General features: G+C 40.8%; 1 protein-coding gene across 2 annotated transcripts in view; it reads left to right on the plus strand.

Moving 5' to 3' along the window:
• Positions 1 to 632: 632 nt before the first annotated feature.
• The window catches only part of ranbp2 (RAN binding protein 2), a 31,132-nt gene continuing 10,416 nt past the window's right edge, over positions 633 to 21,348 (plus strand). For both annotated transcript variants that reach the window (XM_014975042.2, XM_014975043.2), the window contains exons 1-20: positions 633 to 837; positions 4,011 to 4,078; positions 4,172 to 4,283; positions 6,040 to 6,192; positions 6,296 to 6,526; positions 7,298 to 7,440; positions 8,195 to 8,390; positions 9,442 to 9,582; positions 10,439 to 10,598; positions 10,685 to 10,866; positions 11,321 to 11,514; positions 11,732 to 11,855; positions 11,935 to 12,096; positions 12,515 to 12,652; positions 13,666 to 13,797; positions 13,908 to 14,135; positions 14,797 to 14,880; positions 15,061 to 15,202; positions 15,452 to 15,546; positions 15,637 to 20,233. In XM_014975042.2, the coding sequence (XP_014830528.2) occupies positions 766 to 837; positions 4,011 to 4,078; positions 4,172 to 4,283; positions 6,040 to 6,192; positions 6,296 to 6,526; positions 7,298 to 7,440; positions 8,195 to 8,390; positions 9,442 to 9,582; positions 10,439 to 10,598; positions 10,685 to 10,866; positions 11,321 to 11,514; positions 11,732 to 11,855; positions 11,935 to 12,096; positions 12,515 to 12,652; positions 13,666 to 13,797; positions 13,908 to 14,135; positions 14,797 to 14,880; positions 15,061 to 15,202; positions 15,452 to 15,546; positions 15,637 to 20,233 (7,354 nt within the window). In that variant the 5' untranslated portion in view covers positions 633 to 765. The remainder of the gene's footprint in view (positions 838 to 4,010; positions 4,079 to 4,171; positions 4,284 to 6,039; positions 6,193 to 6,295; positions 6,527 to 7,297; positions 7,441 to 8,194; positions 8,391 to 9,441; positions 9,583 to 10,438; positions 10,599 to 10,684; positions 10,867 to 11,320; positions 11,515 to 11,731; positions 11,856 to 11,934; positions 12,097 to 12,514; positions 12,653 to 13,665; positions 13,798 to 13,907; positions 14,136 to 14,796; positions 14,881 to 15,060; positions 15,203 to 15,451; positions 15,547 to 15,636; positions 20,234 to 21,348) is intronic.

The raw sequence follows: 21,348 nt of genomic DNA on the forward strand, positions 1-21,348 counted from the left end.
TTGCAAGATGGAAGCATATGCTTAGTTTTGGGTCTACAATGATACATCTCTTTCTAACAAAAAGAGTGAGACTCTTTTATTTACTAAATCAAATGTTTTGTGTGTAATTTACTGCTGTGCAAATAAAAAAAATCCTATAGAATTTTGTGATTTTATTCTTTTAATTTTTGTCCCTACATAAGAAGTAAGACAAATATTTACATGTTAGAATGGCACAAAGCCCAGACCTAAATGTATTTAAAGACTTGAATTGCAAAAATAACAGAAAATGACTGAGGGAGACTGAATGCATATATGCTACATATTATCTTTTAATATTAACAAAACTTATGAACATAATGCAACAAAAGTCTAAACAATGAACTCATGAGGACTGGATAAAACATTTTAAAAGTAGGAACAGGAACATTAAACAAAAAATAGTTTAATGTTTCTGACTCTTTTATTGCTTCTTTTTTTAAATAAACAGAAACACTCAAATTTGGTGCATAATTGAAATGTCTATTTACTTTATGCTTGGACTTCTACAATCTCAAGCCTCTTTTAAAATACAGTGCGTCAGCGTGCGTCAGAGAATACTCCGTTCTGATTGGTCGGAAAGTCTGTTTCAAGTTTGCGCATGACAACGTAACTCTGCCATTTGACTGCGCATTATCACTATGGGGAGTTAACGTGATGTTAATGTCAGTGTTTCTTTTACATTTCGCGAACTCTTCTAGCCTGTGAAGTGTGGTTAGCTCTTGTAGAAGTCTGACATTTGAAGCCATGAGGCGGAGTAAGGCTGAAGTGGACCTCTACGTTTCCTCCTTACAGAGTTCCTCTCCTTCACTCAAAGAGGTAAGACGGTACCAGCGGCTAAGCATGTTAGCCTGCTCCCGCCGCTAGGTCTGAGACGCATGTGACATTCAGTCGGCGTTTAGCTTCAAATTTGACTGTATTTGATCCGAACACAGGTTGGAGTTTTGACTTCGCGAGCTTGTCACCAGTTTGTGTTTATATTGGTTGTTGGTTGAACCTCTGTTAGCCGTCTCCGGCTAGCGGCACATGCTATCAACCGGCTTTACGGCCAAGACGTTAGCTTCAGAAACGTAGCATCTGATTCGACACTTAAGTAAACAGCTAGTTTTTTGGTTTTAAACGAACTAAGGGTAGCTTTTCTAAACTCTAATTCAACAATATAATATATATAGCCATTTTAAATCTCAACATTTTAAGGTAAACCTTCATTCTCTAAATTTCAAACGTTGACTGCCTGATGTAATCGTAGTTATACAGTATACGACTTGTTGGCTAAGAATCTTTTATGTACAGATCACTTCCTATGTGTGAACATTACTTATTTCAGTGTAAAATAGTCCAGTATATCTTTGGCGTGTGGTAATTCTCTCAAATTTCCAACTCTAGCTGGTCAAACATTGTCTATGTGTTGTAAAATAAGTGGAATAGCCCTTTATTCACTCCCCGAATCGGATGCTAACTTCGGTGTTATCGCCCTGCCTTGAAATGCGCGGTTGCCCGTAGGTTTCATAAAATAGCGCCAGCTTGTCACGCATCACACTGACATCTTTACTATTCTTTTAGTTACCTTTTTGAAATATTAAGTGAGGCTGTAGATGACGGTGATTCACTCGCAACTAAGTTTCACACAGGACGATGCAAAAGCAGACCCAAAGTCCATTCCGGTGTGTGAAACGAAACTGAGCTTGACCAAGTTTTCTCATAGTAAATTAGGATCAAGACGAGCTAACAACGTTTGCTTCCTTAACAACTACTGTGGTACAAACCAAAACAATTTATTTGCATGTCATGGCATGCCTGTTGGAGTCATTTTAATTCTCTAAATACTTAGAACTACAGTTCCATCGGAGGAAAGTTCTTTGTAGTAATTGTTATAATATCCAAGTTATGCATAATTATTGAAAACGTGTTGTAACTGTTTAAAATAAACTGCAGCACATCTGCCCATTTCTCTTTTAGCGCTTTTAAGACCCAAAATAAAAATATTTTCTCCTATCCTTCCTGTGTGGGTGTTATTTAACTTAGGGATAGAGGTGATGTCACACTGTGTGAGTGTGGGTTTAATAATTTTAAAACAAATGAAATTAGTTAAAGATGACACTTTTATTACTTTTTAATATCTGATATTGTTTATTTTCTACCAAGACCAAAATAACTAAGTTTTGTTTCCCTTCTTCACATGATGACCACAGAATATGGATTAATTGGTTTATTTATTTTATAAATAAAACTTTCTTTTCAAAAAGTCATCATTGTGATGGATTCAAACAGGAATATTTTATTAATTATTTTTATTTCATTTATTTTGGTTTGATTCCTCAAATAATTTGTGTAATTTAAAAAAATAACCATTGCAACAATTAATAATGCTATCTTCTATCTAAGAGCTTATGTCTCTAACTGATTATAAGTAATGCATTAAAATATGAATAACAATCTTTAAATTATTCTCTGTTAGAGATTATAGTGCTGCTTTACCGTTAGTATTTTCATGGGCTTACGAATCTTTACTTCTCAGCTGACTGACTAGTTTTGTGTTTTCTTTTTCAGAATCAGTCTGAAGTTATAGATTCTCTTTGTGAGGCCAGAAAGAGTCCTGATTAGACTCTAAATAACAAACTAAGTCTGCCTGATGCAGGCTAACTGCACAGAATAACACCATTCATGTACTTCTGCTTTTTTGAAACTGAATGAAGGACAGCTAAAAATCCAAAAGAACAGGGATTATTTGTTTTGGTAGATTTAGTGAATTGACTCTCAGGATGGGTTTAACTTGGCATGGATGTAATTCTTCATGGATTAAAGGTCAACAGCTATCGCATGAATGACATCAGCTTATTGTGAACGCGGAGTACTGAACGGCGAGGCTTCGGTTACGTAAGGAGATCAGACTTTGGTACAATAAAATATGTATGTTATCAGATGAGTCCAGATTAACTCTTTATTATATGGGTCACTAAATGTAAACTTTGGCAATTTGACATGCAAAGAAAGCTGCAGGCTGGGTGTGTTTGTTTTGTGAGTCAGGTGGTGCAAGCAGAAGATGTGACATCAGTGAGTAAGCATGCACCTGTGTTGTCCAGAGTAGCCAAAAATTGTACGCATGTAAGAGTAGTACTACTTCAACATATCTTTACATCAATATAAGTAGAAACTAGCTATCCAAGAAATTATTCAAGTAAGAATGAAAAAGTATTTTAGTGACAGGTCAACTCAAGTACTGAGTAACTGATCAAATTATCGATCATTTAATATTTAAAAAGTGGAAATTTTGGAATTTTTAAGGATGAAAATGACAGTAATTCATATCGGTAATAAAAAAATAAAATCAGGCAAAGGGAAATTTTTCCAAATCAGTTTCTTTCAATAAAAAACTTATAAAACTTTAACAAAAACTGCTGGTGTGTGTCTGTGTCTGGTGAATTTTTAATTAAAACATGTGGGTAGAAAATCCAGAAATGTTACTCAAGAGTAGAAATACTTCATAATAAAATTACTCATGTAAAAGTAAAAAGTGCAGTGTAGTAAAAATACTCCTAAAAGTTTTTTTTTTCTTTTTCATAAAAAGCTACTCAAGTAAATATAACTAGTTGCTGCCCAACTCTACTTACCTTTAAATTAAAGTAACATTTCCAGTTCAAGGTTTCCCCCAGAAAACTTGCCAAATCCAGTGGTTGGGTGCTCTGGCAGTCATTCATCCAGCGGTCCGCAATGTTTTTGAGTTAAAAAATGCTTAAAGTTGACTGGAATTTTAAAAATATCAGTTGATAATTATGTGTTATTGGAAGATTAATATCTGAACACCAACTGTAAAGTCTTAAAAAATGAAAACATTTGAAAAAAAAAAAAAAAAAGACTTAAGTAAAGCAATGCCAAGCCTGGTGGGGGCACAAGTAAAGCCTGGTGGCCTGCCAGGCTTATTATACACTAGGGGAAACCCTGTGTTTCTAGATAATAAATGTTTATATATTGTTTTCCTTTTTTTTCTACAGAAGCCAGTCAGAGGATTTCTATTTGCAAAACTGTACTTTGAAGCAAAAGAATATGAACTTGCAAAACGGTAAGCATCTTTACTGTGGGGAAAAATTAGTTTTTGTTTTCTTTTGTTTTCCTTGATGTTGTACTGACTGTACTCATCTCATGCTCTCCTCAGACATGTATCAGAGTATCTCAAAGTGCAGGAGAGGGATCCCAAAGCACACAAATTCCTGGGACAGCTCTATGAAAGAGAGGGAGAGATCAACAAGGCAATCGGTTGCTACAAGGTAGGAGGGCTGTGTTGACTTAACTAGGCTGTAACGATTCGTTGAATGATTCCACTACTTTGATTACTAACATTTCTCGAGGCAAATTATCCGCCTTGAAGCTTCGTTAAATTACGTTTTACTGCTTAGCGAAATGTGTTCAAGCTGGATGGTTATTTGTGTTGCTTGTTGACGAATGCTAAGTGCTATTAGCACAACAAAGAAGGACTAAGGGTGCGTTCACACTGCAGCCTGAAGTGACTCAATTCCGATTTTTTTGACGTAATGCGACCTGTATCCGATCTTTTCATGGCAGTGTGAACAGCACAGGTCGGATTCTTTTTCGAATGTGACCCGTATCCGATACGTATCCGATTCAAATGCGACCTAACGTCCAGGTCGCATTCATCCGAACTGAACGTCACTGTTTCTCAACAAATCTCACTATTCTGTGTCCTGATAAGCGCAAGTGGGAAGAAAATTGATTAGTTTTTTTCTGTTAAATATTTGAAATACTGCTAAACTGGTGCTATGATCTGTCCTGTCTCATCCAGTTTTTGCTCCACACTGTTTATTGTTAAGAGTTATGGTGAAATCTTAAACTGCTGCTGCAGAAGTTACCCAACAGGTTGCTAGGCAACCGAAGTGGGGAGCAGAAGGGGGGCCTTGAAACTGCCTGCTACTTAACAGATTGTTGCTAGGTAACCAAAGAGTGAATGAGTTGATGCCACTTATTTTGCTTAGCTGGCCATTTTCTCTGCCTACATCCCCCAGAATGCTGTTTGGTTCTGGATTTGAGTTCAGTGAAATTATTGAATATTCAAACATTTTCTGTTGATATTGATCATGTGATATATATAACCAATTTATTATCCAGCCCTACTTAAAGGTTACGTTTGAGCCCCAGCCTAAAGTGACCCAAATCCAATTTTTATTTTTATTTATTTATTTATTTAGTCTGAACAACACAGATGGGATTCAGGGTTTCCCCAGCAAACCTACTAAGCCCAGTGGTAGGGGTGCTATGGGGCAGTCGTCCAGCAATCTGCCATGTTTTTGAGTAAAACAAAAAGTTTAATTTTAACAGAAAAATGTAAAGTATTATTAGGTAATTATGTGTTATTGGAAGAGATTATTAAAATACCTAAATCCCAACTATAAAGTCTTAAAAAAGTCAAATAATAAAAAATGAAGAATCGGTAAGCAATGCTTACCCTGGTGGGGCTGCAAGTAAAGCCTCGTGGCCCGCCAGGCTTATAATATACTGGGTGAAACCCTGGGATTTTTTTGAATGCGACCTAGGCCACTGGCATATCCAATAGGTATCCGATCTTTTTCAAAAGTGATCTGAATCTTGATTGGGCAGGTCGTATTCATAATATTATTCTCACTATTCTGCGTCCTGAAACGAGCAAGCAGGAATAAAAACAGAAAACATGGCAGACAATAATAAGGTTTAAGTTGGATATCAACTTTAAAACCATAAGATATGCTCCCCCATTAGCATCCATGTTTACTTCCACAAACACTGAGCACTTCTTCTTTTTTTAATGGCGGTTGGCAAAACACTAGTTCTCTTTATGTGTTGTTATTGCGCCTCCTACTGCGCATGCGTGACACTTTGTAGTCCACACAGGAGATCACATACAAATTGCATATATTTGGAAATGTGAACGACCACGGCAAAAAGAAAAATCAGATTTCACAAAAAAAAAAAAAGAGAAGTGAGCATTAAGGCCTGCAGTGTCAAGGTAGCCTAACTTCTGTTTCCATGCAGCGCTCGGTGGACCTGAACCCGGTGCAGAGAGACCTGGTGCTGAAAGTTGCCGAGCTGTTCGTTGGTAAGGGAGACTGCGACAGCAAAGCTGAGTTCTGGGTGGAAAAAGCTGCAAAGCTCATGCCTGGGAGCCCAGAAGTCTTCAACTTAAAGGTGAGAGCTGCTCTTACCCAGTGAAACGTCTCCATAGCCCTTCAGCTGTGCAAGTCCAGCATCAACAGCTGCCTTGTTCTCACGACTGTCTGTGTCCGTTCAGGAGCGCCTGTTGAGCCGTCAGGGCCAGCAGGGCTGGAACCAGCTGTTCGACCTCCTCCAGGCTGAGCTGGCAGCCCGGCCGGCCGACGCTCTGGTGAATGTAAAGTTGGTTCAGCTGTTTTGCCAGGACGGTCGACTGGATGAGGCCGTCAAACATTGTCTGGCTACTGAGAAAAAGGGCTTGCTGCGCAACAGTCTGGACTGGTACAACGTGCAACTGAACACGTTACAGGTCAGGACTTGACTCTCTTTTATTTGTTTTTTTTTTTTTTTTAGTGTGGAACATCTGTAATTTAAATTTTTTATTTTTTTTGGAATCGTTTAAACACCTGTTTCAACTTACAAAACAAAAGAAGAGGGCTTAAACGGGGTCTATATATTTTTGCACATTTTTTTGTCGTTCTGAGTCTCAGCTACTTCTAGAAGCAGGGTTTTTTTTTTCTTACAGACAAAAAAAACAAACCAGCTGTTTTTGGTGTCTGAAAAATTTGCCATTTCAAAAACCGCCCGAATGTTACATCACCATTGAGCAGACACAGCCCGTCACCTAGCAACCCCAGCAAACCCCAGCCCGTCACCTAGCAACCCAAGCAGCGCTCCAGCACATTTGCTTTGGTCAGCTGTTTTTTCAGCTGTTTGTGCTGTACAATGGCTGCTGGATGTTCTCTTGTTGACCTGCCATCCAGAAGCTGATTGCTGCATTCTTGTTGGTTGTGCAGGAGGCTCTATTAATTCTTTTCAAAGATGTTCAGCTGTATAATTTTGCCTATTTTACAGCCATTTTCACATGCAAGTGTAAACTTTGAGTTGAGGGAGTGGCCAGCACATTTTCTGGGTTTAAAGTGACAAAAGCCCTAAAACAGCTCTTTATATGACTGATGGGAAAAACAAAAAGCTCTAAATGTAATGAACCTGTTTCGTATTGTACATAGACCCACCCTAACCTGTTCAGGGAAACACAATGGGTCACCTTTAAATGTAAATGCTTTCTTTTTCCTTTCAGGAGTATCTGGATCAGCCCAGCATTTCAAATAATGAGAAGATGTGTCGACGTCTCCAAAGAGAAGTCCTGCTGGCACACTGCAGCCTGCTGCGAATCAGACTATCTGAGAGCGGCGTGCAGCCAAGCGTCGACGCATTCAGGAGGTCGGTCAGGCCCAGCGGTTCAAATTGTCTCAGAAGTTATTATGATGTACAATAATATTGTTGTTTTGAGACCATTTTCGAGTAACATGATGGTAATGGCATCTATAAGATCAGTAACCCTTAAATTCTGTTGAACATTTGACATTGGAACTGGAAGACATTTTAAATATCCAAAATAAGGAAACAAAACAAAACAAAAAGTGTCTGTAAACAAAATTTCACTTCACAAAAAATTGAGACCAGAGAACCAGATTAAAGCCTTTTGTATTCCAGTGTTTAGTAGGAAGGGATAATAATAATAATGCAAATGGAAATTATTTACCTGGTAAATGTGATTGATTTTTTGCTTATTGCAACATGCATCTCTTTTGTAATTCAAATTAAACCATTTATACAGAAATTAAATAAAAATCAGGTGGACTTTACACCTTGTGTTGGTCTTTCACATAAAAAGCAGAAACGTTTGTGGATCTAATGTGAGAAAATGAGGAAGTTGAAGGGATGCGATACATTTTAGCAAAGCTCAGCTTTTCTAAAATATTATTTCCTTGTTATTGTAGTTTGGCTCCAAATTATTTCATAGAACATGAGACAAATATTATGTGATTATGTAATAAATAATATGTATTGAGGATTTGGGAAGTCTATAAAATGTTTCAGAGTTGACACCTGTCTATGGATGGTGCTATTTAATAAAGCTAAAACTAGTACTTAGAATAACTTTAACTGATTTTTGTTTCGTGTTTTTGTTCAGTTTCGACCAAGCTATGCAGGCGCTGAGTGGCGTCGCCGCGCTCTTCGCCGATGAACTCCTGGAGGCGTTTGTGGAGATGAGGGCTCACCTGTACCTGCATGCCGCCACGCTGCTGCTGAAAATGGCTCAGGACCGGCAGCACGCCTGGAGAGCCGTCATCGACCTGGCCGCGCTCTGCTACCTGCTGGCATACCAGGTACCCGAGAGTCGCTCCGGTCGGTACCGGAGCGATGGTACCGGTCGGTACCGGTGGAGATGGATGACCTCAAGCAGTTATAAACCATTTACAGGGATTTCATTTACATTTCTGTTCATTTAGATTTTAGCATTAGAGGAGGAGCTAGGTGTTGCTTCATGCATAAAAAGGAAACTATCTTAAATATTACCCAAATGTAGCTATTCAAGAAAAAAAATCACATTTTGCACATTTTTGTACTTTCACTTGTGTTTTTACTGCTTCTGAAAACAACCTAGATGTTTTTCTGCAATTAGTTAATGTTTCTTTGGTGTCTGAAAAGCGATTAATTTCAAAAACCTCCTGAATTTATAGATTTTAAAATGAAGCTGATCTCAGTCCAGATGGTATAAAAACCATTAAATTATCCTTTATTACATATTGAACACACTTTTTAATATACATATCTATATATCACATAGCTAGTTACTGTATTTTAGTTTTATTTATTATATTTTTTTAAATTTGTGTACTTTTTTATTATGTTTATTCTCTTTATGTTTTATGATTTGTGGAAAATAAATGTGAACGGATCCAGTTTGTTCAATATTTAGCTCTAAAATATTTTGAATGTTATTAAATAAAATTAAAATCTAGAAATTATAGCTGTTATAGAAATGTTTTCTTTTTTTGGTTGGGATTTATTTCAGAAATATGCTTTACGATTCTGAGGATTTTGAGTATCAAGTTGTTCATGTATGTTTGCATTAGCATGACCATTTCATTTGCATTTAATTGATGCTTAAAATAGAAAAGTAGACTGAATCATTAGTAAAATAGTGAAACTGAACCTATGTTTACCTAAATTCTGCTTATGATCAAGATATAAAATTATAATAGTCAATTTCTCTTCATATGTCCTCAAATTTACCGTATTGTACAGAAACTTAAAATACTTTGGCATCTTATATTTTAATAAAAAGCTTTTAGACAGGCTTTATTCTTAATTCTTAGTGTCTTACTTGTCTAGAAAACATTTTCCTTACATTTTCTTGTCTCTGTTTTGCACCAGGCTCCCAGACCAAAGACTAAAGTGACCAAAAAGGACCAGTCGCCGCCGCAGCTGCTGGAGCTGCTGGCCAGCGACCGGCAGAGTCAGGCGGGACACATGCTGTTCAACCTGAGCGCCGACACCTTCACTCTGATAAGAGAGGTCGGCTTATTTCTGTCCTGATTTATCCAAATGTATGTCTTAACAAAATGTGCAAAGAAATTTGAATTTGACAGAATTTTACTCCTGATGTTAAGACAAAAGGCTGAAAGCATTTTATTTGCGAATTATTGTTTTTAATTATGAACATTTGCAGAAATGCTATGAAATCCTTGAAAGTGTTTATTTTAAGTTGCATAGTTTTGTAATAAAGTCCAATCTAACATTTTGTTAAAAACGTTATTTCCAGTTCAGAATAGGTATACAAAGACATTTTTTTTCTCACCGTCTGAAGTTAGATCTGATTAATTTTTCTTGTTTTAGGCTAACTAGAGTTACCAAAATTATTTCTATTTACAAAAATCTGCAAGAACAGTTTTTATTTTTTAACATATTTATTATTCCTATCAGCTCAATGATTTGTACATAGCTCCCACAAGTCTGAACCGGAAACGATCCGCTCCACTGATCCGCCATCTTGGTAGGCAAACGCTAAAGCATAGATGAGAACAAAAATAAAGTATATTGACACTCTGGACCAATTTAGACGATCAATAAATCAATAAAAAAACTCTGCTGTCAGAGATTGAAATACTTCTTAACTTAGAAATTTTTTGTTGTTAAATTAGTGTTTTGTTCCCGGACCAGTCAGAGACATTTCAAAACGTAAAATTTTGTTACAGTTAAGGTTACTTTGTCGAATACTAACAGAAAACGTATTAATAACAGTAATAAATGATATTGTATAATAGTGAATTAAACTGTTTTTATCTCCAAAGTTTGGTGCTGGAAAGGCTCTTGAATTTCGCAGTGGGAGCCGTGTGCGCCCCCTGGTGGTAGTGACCGTGTTTGTGTGCAGGTGGTGGAGGCGTTTGGGAACCGTAGCGGTCAGGAGTCTCTGTTCGAGCTCCTCTGGGGTCCACAGGCTTCCCCCGCGTCCTCGTTTATCGCCAACGACGACATTCACTCACTCAGCTCATTGGGTCCAGAGCTTTCCAACCTAGTCAAGTGGGACTTGGGTACAAACCTTTAAAATGTGCCTCCAGGATCAAAGCATCCGGAAGAAGTTGTCTTCCTGTAGAGTGATGACTCTTTGTGTTTTTAGGCTCCATCTTGCTGCACGGCGGGGAGCTGCAGCACCTGAGCTGGCTGGGGCTGCAGTGGATGCTGCTGGACCAGAGGCCGCCCATGCGCGACTGGCTGCAGCAGCTGTTTCCCAGGCTGACGCTGGAAACGTCCAAGCTGGACACCAACGCGCCGGAGTCCATCTGCCTGCTGGACCTGGAGGTGAGAGCCCATCAGCTTGTCTGGAGATCTAAATCAGATTGATTATTGATTGAGCAGTAAGTGAAGTGGAAGGAAGATCTCACATCTGGAGTTTGTTCAGTCTCTGCAAAAAGAGTTCAAGCTCAGTCAGATTGATCTGTGAACGTCAATTTTTACGTTTTGTCACAGACTTATAATTGAGATACAAGTTCTTTTGGTTTGTTTTACAGTTTTGTTTAGAGAGGCTTCATAATTCATTATGTTTGTTGTTTCTGTTGTTTATTTATTTTAGACATTTAAAATGTCTTCCAGTTCCAGTGGTAAGGAAAAATGTGTTCTTGCATTATTATGCCATGAAAATTGTCTAATAACAAATGCAAGTTTGAGGACTTTTCAGACTTATTCTTTTATTTTTTTTGTCAATAAACTGGGAACTGAGTGTTAAACGTCTCTGTCCTCCGTTTGCTCCGTTCAGGCGTTTTTATGCGGCGTGGTTTTCTGCAGCCACTGTCAGCTTCAGGACACGGCGAGGATCAACCGCAGCCTGAGCCCGCGGCAGCAGCTCTTCGAGCCTCGCTGCCTTCCTCTTCCTCTGCTCCGCCTCCTCGCCACGCAGCGGCAGAGGGAGTGGTGGGACGCCGTCTACAGCCTCATCCACAAACGAGCCCTGTGAGTGTCAGAAATGTAATTTTTATCTTTAAAATCTGCAAATGGCGCAACTCCTTTTTGTTTTTAATTGGCTAAATATTTAATTATATTTTCCTTTTTTTGTTTCAGGCTCTTTCAATACGTTTCTCTAAAAGGCATTAGCTGTTTTAAAGATTTTTCTTTAATTTACATTCATCAGTATCCTGAGAGCTCAGTTTTAACATTTGCCTCCTTGCAGTCCCGGTACGTCGGCCAAACTACGGATGATTGTGCAACACGGCCTGAACACGCTGAGAGCTGGAGAGAAACACGGGCTCCAGCCGGCGCTGATGATCCACTGGGCTCAGAGTCTGAGCCAGACGGTACGCTCAGTCTAAACGCTTTCAGTTTGGAAACTCAACATGTTTCTTGATGTTTTCTCAACTGTAATTATTAACGCAGGGCGATGGCATGAACTCGTATTACGACCAGAAGGAGTACGTCGGCCGCAGCGTCCACTACTGGCGGGTTGTGATGCCGCTGCTGGAGAAAATAAAAATCAGACGAAGCATACCAGAACCGCTGGACCCTCTCTTCATACACTTCGCCTCTAAGGACATTCAGGTCGTCATCAAACTCAGAATTTCACTTTTTACCTTTTATGACCTAAGTTTCAAATCTCCGCCTCAGTATGTTTGCTTAGTTTAGTTATACAAAGTTCTCTAAATGTCCTGTGAGTAAATATTTTTGTCCATTTCTCCATAACAGCTGGAGCTTTTAATATGTAGCAGTTATTTAGACATTTACTGTCTATTGAGTGTTTCATCAGAGTGAACCAAAGTAAAACATGCTCCCTTCTAGGCGCGAGTGAAATTACCGTAATAACCCGATATCGGCTGGAAAGCGCAAGGTATCGCAGAGTTACAGTACTGCAAAGTTGGCTTGTAAAAATGCGTTGTCGACGACACCTTTTGGGTTAAACGGGAAAAGCTTCAAATGCTAACTCTTGTTGCTGATGTTAGGTGTGTTTTTATGTCCACAGGTTTCCGCTGTGAAAGGTTATGAAGACGAAGCGAAAATCGCGTACGCTGTTCTTCTGGACATCGAAGGCAGAACTGAGGAGGCGATCGCGACTTTAGAAAGCATCAACAACATGTCGTCGATTTGGCATTTAGCGCAGGTAAACCACTGGGATCAATTCTTAACCTTTAATCAAAAATACGTTGGAGCCCTTCCTGTAGAGTTTAGTTTCTGCAAACCTTTGCTTCCAAAAGTTAGAGATAATCAGTTCTATTTATTTTCCAGGTTACATTAATAATCACCTCTTTCTGTGTGATTTTAATGACTGGGTTTCGCTCCAGATCGCTTTCAGAGTCGAGGTTCTGACACCCGATAATTTTCCGTCTGGCAGCAGAGACACAGTAATGATCTGCTGTTGGAAACATCAACAGTGTCTGGTTTAATATTCAGTGTTTCCTCCACTTTTTGACAGGATGTGATTATTCATTGAAACCGTCAGTAATGAATAACTCTCTCCTGCTATTTCTGAGTTTGGAATAATAAACACAGCAGGTTCTGGAGGGACAAAACCATAAATGGATTATATCTCAGTCTATAATCTGTTTTTATTAGCAGAGGCTTTTATTATGAAAGTCTACCTTACTGGTAACGATGCTCAATCACAGATTGGACCAAAACCTTTAATATGAGTGAAAAATTACGACATTTGAATATAGAAAAAGTTAAGAAACCCTCTTAAAATGTATAAGTAAAAAGTATTTAGTAAAAAGTCTGGGTAACTATTAAAAACATCAGTCATTTAATATTTAAAATTACATTATCAGATGGACCAAGTTATAAAGTTATGTGAAAGTTTGAAGACAAAAAAGAAAGAAACATAAAATAACAAAATTGGGCAAATGAAATATTTTCACCAAATCAATTTATATCAATATGAAACTTGAATAAAAACAGGTTTGTGACTGTGTTGGTTAAAACATTCATTTAGTGAAGTTGGTAAAGTATCCAGAAAGTTTACTCAAGCAAAACAAGTACAGCACAGTAAAATATACTCCAAAAAGTAATAAAAAAATTTAAAAAATAAGTCACTAAAGTAAGTGTAACTGAGTAAATGTAGTTTGTTGCTACCCAGCTCTGGTCATGAACAACTTTTATTTTTATTACTTTTTGCAGATTTATCAGCGGCTGGCAGAGGAGGCCAGCAACGGCGTGGAGGAAACCCAGGACAGGTGTCTAACTTTCCTGAGGAAGTTCAGGAACTACTTGTCAAAAATCTACAACGCCAACGCAGACGACATCGAAAGGGTCGGTTACAAGTTTGAGTCATAAAATTTCCTCATTTGGATTTTGATAAATTTGTCCTTGTTGTTTTTACCCCTGTGTCTGAGTCTCGCTGCTAACGTGTCGCTCTGCAGCTTCCCGTGTCCATGGAGGAAGTGGTGGACCTCCTGAACGACGTAAATCAGCAGCTTGGCGAAACCCTGGAGCACATGGACGAGGAAGAGGAGCAGGAGGTGAACCTTCGGCGAGGACCGACTCACTCCAGCCCGGCTCGTCTCACAGAAACCAGCGCCACCATTTCGCACATCAAGTTTGCTTCTCCCTCTCCGAGCAAAAGCATTGTTTCTCCTTCCAAAAGATTGGTGAGTCCGTGGATCACATGTTTTGATTCGGGTTCCTTAAAAATTCTGATTCTGTGCCTTCAAGGTTTGGAAACTGCTTTATGTGCACCCTGCACAGTTTTGTGATTAAGTTAAATCTTTTTTATGATTTTTTTTATTGCAGTCTGAAGTTAAATCAGACTAAACTTTCTTGTTTTGGTTAAGTTAGAATCACCAAAATTATTTAATTTTGCTAAATCCCGTAGAATTTAGCGAGAATATTTTTTAAGAGATTTTTTTTGGTGACTTTCTTTGTGTATTGTGTTTAATTTGAGCAGAAAGGTTGTTTATCTTAAAATTAGTTTGGACTGTTTGTCCTACTGGCTCGATGACTTATTGAGCGTTTTTCTATTTTATACTTTAAACAGTTATTGAAATGAGGGGATCTTTTTAATTAGTGTGTTGTTTTTGTACAAAGTGTGTGTGAGAGGGACTATAACTTAAAATCTTGCTGTATTACCTCGCTGATAATTGAAATGGTTTTCTTAAGTTCATTTGTTTTGCTTTTGTCTCCAAAGTGTAGTGCTGGAAAAGTTTGAACACTGTGAAAAGTGCTTGAATTTTACTTTTGGAGATTAATAAGCCTTGTTATTTGTGCAAATAAGTTTCTTTTAGTTTATTACATTCTTTTTTTTTTGTTCAGATTTCACCAAAGACACCACCTCATTGGATTGAAGACCAGAAAAGTCTCCTTCAGATATTATGTCAGCAAGTAGAAGCCCTCAAGGTAATTATCTCAACTTTTTCAACTTCTTCCACTCCAGAATGGGGAAAATAAATACATTAATATGATTTTAATGACAGATTATTCACTAGATTTTTGCAGAAATACAAATGGATTTAGTTAGTTTAAAACATCTGCTCTACACCAATGATTTGCATCACTGCGTTTACCTTTTTCCCCTAGAATGAGGTTCATGATCTCAAACACAACGCGTCAGTGAACTCCGGCTCGCCTCACCATAAGATGTATGGAGACGCCTACAGAAACGAGAGTTTGCAGGAGCCGTTCACCCCGGTCCAGTCCTACCACGGAGCCCCACTAACTGGTCAGTGGTCCACGCTGCTTTCAGAAGCTATTCAGTCCTGGAACCGCTTCACATTCTGTCACATCCTAACCACAAAAACTTCATTGTTATAAACTTTCATTAAAATGCATTTGTTTGTGGTTGTAATGCAATAAAATACGAAAAGGTTCAAGGATAAAATACTTGGGAGCCTATCAATATTTTGCCAAGGTATTTTAAATAATTGTTTTTAAAAAAGCATCAGTTTATTAAACTGCTTCTCTCTCTTAGTTGCCACCACAGGCACTTCTGTTTATTACAACCCGTCTCCTGCCTACAACTCCCAGTATTTACTGCGGACAGCAGCAAACGTCACCCCCACCAAGGTGATTATCATCATTTAACATCCATTTATATATAGAAATAAACTTCTCCCACCTGTTGAGTGATCATTATTATTTAATCTTTTCACACAGGGTCCAATGTATGGGGTGAACCGTATGCCCCCCCAGCAGCACATGTGTGCCTACCAGCCGCCCAAACACACGCCTCCGCTGCAGACCGCCCCGTCCTGCATCTACCCTCCGCAGGAACAAGTCTTCGGTTCCCCCCTTCGGTTTGAATCTCAAGCCACAGGCCTTCTCTCTCCATACAGTGAAGAATTTTACGGGCAGAACATCGCCCCGCAGACTATTAACCCCACTCTGCCTGAGCCTGGCTACTTCACCAAGCCGTCTGTCGCCCCCGTTCAGCCGCCGAAGGGCGTAGAGGGGAAGCCTGTGGACTTTGGGAAGCTTTCCTTCAGCCAGCAAGCTGCAGCTGACGTACCCAGAGTGCCGAATTTCGGCGCAGGGGCAGTTGGCCCGGCTACAACCTCACCTGCTTTTAACTTCAATTGTTTTCCCAAATCCTCTGAGAGAGATTTAAGTTTCTGCTCGCCCCAAACCAAGCAAAGTGAAAGTTTGCTCGGCCTCCTCACTTCAGACCTCCCCCCAAAGCCCGACTCGTTTCCAGAGAAGCCGCTGGCCCACGAGCAGCCCTCAGGCCACCAGAACATCTTCACCTTCGGAAATAAAAACATAAGCAGCTTCTCGTTTGCAGATTCCACTCCAAACGCGACAGCTGGAAGTTTCTTTGGGAAGCTGGAGCAACCGTTTAAGTTTGGGGAAGCAACGGCTTTTGGCATCGGCAAGACGTCAGAGCTGGAGAAGGCCGCAGAGAGCGACGAGAGCACACACGTTGAGGAGGACGAAGACGGTCCTCACTTTGAACCGATCGTCCCTCTCCCTGATAAGGTGGATGTGAAAACAGGTGAAGAAGAGGAGGAGGAAATGTTCTGCAACAGGGCAAAGCTGTACCGATTCGACACGGAGACAAAAGAATGGAAAGAACGAGGAATCGGAAATATTAAAATCCTGAAACACAACACTAAAGGGAAGGTCCGCCTCCTGATGAGAAGAGAGCAGGTCCTTAAGATCTGTGCAAATCACTACATCACTGCAGACATGCTGCTGAAACCCAACGCTGGCTCGGACAAATCCTGGGTGTGGAACGCCATCGACTATGCGGATGAAGAGCCTAAACCTGAACAGCTGGCCATTCGCTTCAAAACTGTGGATGAGGCGGCTCTTTTCAAAGCCAAGTTTGAGGAAGCCCAGCAGGTGACGAGCAAATCACCAGAAAAACAGCAAGAGAAGAAAGAGGAAACCCCCAAAGACTTTGGTTTACTGGCTTCTCGGTTCGCTCTTAAAGAAGGCGAGTGGGACTGCGCCGTGTGTGATGTACGAAATAAAGCAACGGCTGCGCAGTGTGCAGCATGCAACACTCCCAATCCACAGTCTTCATCTAAACCAGAACTTCAGGTCACTACTGGAGCCAAAACCAGCCCATTTAGCTTCAAGTTTGGTACAGATTCATCAAAACCCAGTGGTTCAACCTCAACATTTACAGGATTTGGTGCTTTTGGAACTTCAGTTCCCTCCTCTTTTACATTCGGGATGAGCTCCTCAAAACCTACCGACAAACCGGCTGGTCCATTTGGTTTCAGCTTTGGTTCACAAATTCCCACAAAGCCAGAGCAGTGGGACTGTGACAAGTGTTCTGCAAAGAATGAAGCATCAACAGACAGTTGTGCTTCTTGTAAAACTCCTAAAACTGCAGTCAAAAAATTCGAGGCAGCACAAACTGCTCCAGCACCAGAAGCTCCTGCTGCACAGTCCTCCGTGTCTGCAGTCGATGCTGGATTTGCTGCACGCTTCGGCAAAAAGCCAGGACAGTGGGACTGTGATGTTTGTGAAGTGAGAAATGAAGCCTCTGCAAGCAAATGTGTTTCCTGTCAAACTCCAAACCCAGCTTCAAAATCAGCCACTGTGGCTCCAGCAGCTCAATCATCTGCTGTGGCTCCAGCAGCTCAATCATCTGCTGTGGCTCCAGCAGCTCAATCATCCGCTGTGGCTCCAGCAGCTCAATCATCCGCTGTGGCTCCAGCAGCTCAATCATCCACTGTGGCTCCAGCAGTACCAACTGCACCTGCGGTGTCAGGGTTTCTGGCAGATTTTGCCAAGAAAGACGGACAGTGGGACTGCAACGCCTGTTTGGTCAGAAATGAAGGGTCAGCAGCTCAGTGTGTTTCTTGCCAGTCTCCAAATCCAAATCCTTCTTTAGAGGCCATGTTTGGGAAGAAGGAAGGAGAATGGGACTGTGAGGCTTGTCTTGTGAGAAATAAGGCCTCTTCCAATGAATGTGTGGCCTGTAAAACCTCAAACCCTAATGCTAAAAGCACAGTCACATCTGCTGCTTCTGCCTCGTCTTTCAGTTTCAACTTTGGAACCACAAGTTCATCCAACCAGGCTGCTGGACCTGCATTTACTTTTGGAAGCAGTGGTGCATTTCAGTTTGGACAAAATAAAGACAAAGCTTCAGCATCTGCATTCACGTTTGAAGCTCCTCAGGCTGCGCCAGCCACCACAACCTCCTCTGGATTCTCTTTTTCAATGCCCATCCCAGCTGGTGGCTTCAAGTTTGGCGTTCAGGATTCTGCAACAGATTCGGCCTCATCTAATAATCAAACTTCAACAGGGTCCGCTTCCAGTATCCTCAAAAACATGGCTGACAAACACAAGGAGAAAGAAAATGTGTCTACGCCTGCCGTAGACCAAACGGAAAAAGATCAAAATCCTTTAATTGCTGGGAAAGCCGATTCGTTTAGTTTTGCAGACTTGGCCAAGTCCTCCGAAGGAACCTTCCAGTTTGGCCAGAAAGATCCAAACTTCAAAGGTTTCTCCGGAGCAGGAGCGCAGGTATTCGCATCGCCACACACGACCCCTACCAAGGCAGAGGCCTCAAACGAACTGGAAGACGACGGCATGTATAAAACGGAAGAACACGACGACATCCAGTTTGAACCAGTGGTCCAGATGCCTGACAAAGTGGACGTAGTGACTGGTGAGGAAGATGAGCAGGTTCTCTACTCCCAGCGCGTCAAACTCTTCCGATTCGACTCCGGCACCAGTCAGTGGAAGGAACGGGGTGTAGGAACCTTGAAGTTCCTTAAAAATAACACAAATGGCCGGCTGAGAGTGCTGATGAGAAGGGATCAAGTTCTGAAGGTTTGCGCCAACCACTGGATCACCACCACCATGAACCTTAAGCCGCTGGCTGGCTCAGACAAAGCCTGGATATGGATGGCCAACGACTTCTCTGATGGAGATGCTAAACTCGAACAGCTGGCCGCCAAATTTAAAACGACGGAGCTAGCAGACGAGTTCAAAGAGAAGTTTGAAGAATGTCAGAGACTTCTTTTGGATATCCCTCTGCAAACGCCCCACAAGCTGATGGACACTGGCCGAACGGCTCACCTCATCAAGAAAGCAGAGGAGATGAAGTCCGGTTTAAAAGACTTGAAATCGTTTTTGACTGATGAGAAGACGAAAATCCAAGACGACGAAGTGCAGGGAGACATTACTGCCGCAAGCGAACTTTCCAGTTTAGGGGTCAGGCCTCATGGGGAAACAACAGGCCCCACCTTGGAGTGGGATAACTACGACCTACGGGAAGAAGCTTTGGATGACACTGCTGACTCATCGGTCTACACCACCCCTCTTTCGAGCAGCCCCCTGAGGAAGAACCTCTTCCGCTTCGGAGAATCCACAAGTGGGTTCAGCTTCAATTTCCAACCCGGCATCAGCCCATCCAAGTCTCCTGCGAAGCTCAACCTGAGCAGGGCATCAGTGGGTACTGATGAGGAGCAGGATACAACTCAAGACGAAGAGCGAGACGGACAGTACTTTGAACCCGTTGTACCTTTGCCTGACTTGGTTGAGATTTCTACTGGAGAGGAAAATGAGCTGGTGGTCTTCAGCCACAGAGCCAAACTGTACCGCTATGACAAAGAGGTGAAGCAGTGGAAGGAGAGGGGCATTGGAGACCTCAAGATCCTGCAGAGTTTTGAGACCAAACGTGTGAGGTTAATAATGAGGAGAGATCAGGTGCTCAAGCTCTGTGCCAATCACTGGATCTCATCCGCCATGAGGCTGGAGCCCATGAAGGGGGCAGAAAAGGCCTGGGTCTGGAGTGCCTTGGACTTTGCCGAAGAGGGAGAGGGCAAAGTTGAGCAGCTGGCTGTGAGGTTTAAGATGCAAGAGACTGCAAATACATTCAAACAGGTCTTTGAAGAGGCCAAGGCGGCGCAGGAAAAATCCGAACTCATGACTCCTGTGACGCCAAGACTCTCAGCACCATCAGAAAGTGGACCATCAGCAACATCTGAAAGCACAACTACATCTCTTTGTGGGCAAGCAGCTATTGCTGTTCTGGAAGAGACGACACGGGAACGAACAGCCACTTCTCCGGCCGCCAGGTCAACTGCAGCTGGGTCTCAGAGTCCTGTCAATCCCCTGAAGACTGTGGTGTCTCCACCGAAGTTTGTGTTCGGCTCTGATTCTGTTCAGAAGATTTTTGGCTCTCCTAAGTCAGAGTCCCAAGCATCTGCATCTGTGTCGGGGTTGACGGCCAAAGATGGTGAAAGCTCAGTCAAGCCTACGATTCCTGCGCCAGCATTCAAAATGCATACAGGTAAAAAAAAAAAAACTTTTATGTTTTATTTTAATGTCCCTTTTGCTTCTCTTTGGTTGGTCCAAGTTGACACTTGATCCATCACCAAAGTCTGTTCATGGTTCTCAGAAGGTTCGGCTCACTTTTTTCTGCCAGTGCTGCTTTTTAAAATGTAATAAGACAAATGTTATGTTTTAGATGTATTAATCAGTGGCGGCTGGTTGTGGAGGAGAAAAAAAATCTAAGTATTAAAAATGATCTGTAAGCATTTTTAAAATTTGTATTACCCTGTGTTCCTTAATAGTGTTTATTTAAATGTAGTCAACATTGAATTTTAGTGAATTTATAGTGAGTTTTCCCCGACAGGCTCCTTTTTGGGGGCACTACTGACTAGCTTTCCAGAGGTGAAGCTAAATAGCCAATCACATGTGGTTGCTAGGGAAAGGAATAAACATTTGGCCAATCAGAATAGCTGATTGGGTCTCAGAATTTTGCTCTTGCCAGTGAAGATGCCGGAATGTTTTGGGTTGCCATGGTGATAAAGTTGGAAAGAATTCCCCACTTTATGTGACAATGCAGAGGATTTTACAGACAGCTGGTAAGCTACAGCTTCTGTTCCTCTGCATGTTAGTTTTAGCTACCTTATTGGTCTGTGGTCTTTATGCTTTATTTTACTTTTTCTTTTCATAAGCTACTATCATTTGTTCTTTGCTGTTAATCAGTAATGAACATTGCAGCTCATTTGAGTCTTTTATTCTGGACAGGGAAGGGAATCTATTAACAGAAGTTTATCCACCAGCCGCCACTGGCATTAATGTGTGCGAACAAAACCAAAGTAGTCAAAATTAAAATATCCTGCATACACGCTCCTGTTTAGATTACATTCACTCATTCACATGAACACAGTATTGTTTTGGAGCTTTTGGTGACAAGAATTGGGTGCACAAATTTGAATTCTTTCTAACCAAGAAAGAAGCACTACTCCAAAATCAGAACCTTAAGACACAGCTGAAATTTGGAGAGAATGTTTTTGGTCATATGAAGCATAACTTGAGCTGAGGAATCCAGGTGAAACTTTAAAGCCTAAGAAAACTGAACCAACTGTCAAACATGGTGGCATATGCATCATTCTGGGG

This window comes from Poecilia mexicana, unplaced genomic scaffold (assembly GCF_051168715.1).
Source record: "Poecilia mexicana isolate PSO_F unplaced genomic scaffold, ASM5116871v1 scaffold_2, whole genome shotgun sequence".
Classification (NCBI taxonomy): domain Eukaryota; kingdom Metazoa; phylum Chordata; class Actinopteri; order Cyprinodontiformes; family Poeciliidae; genus Poecilia; species Poecilia mexicana.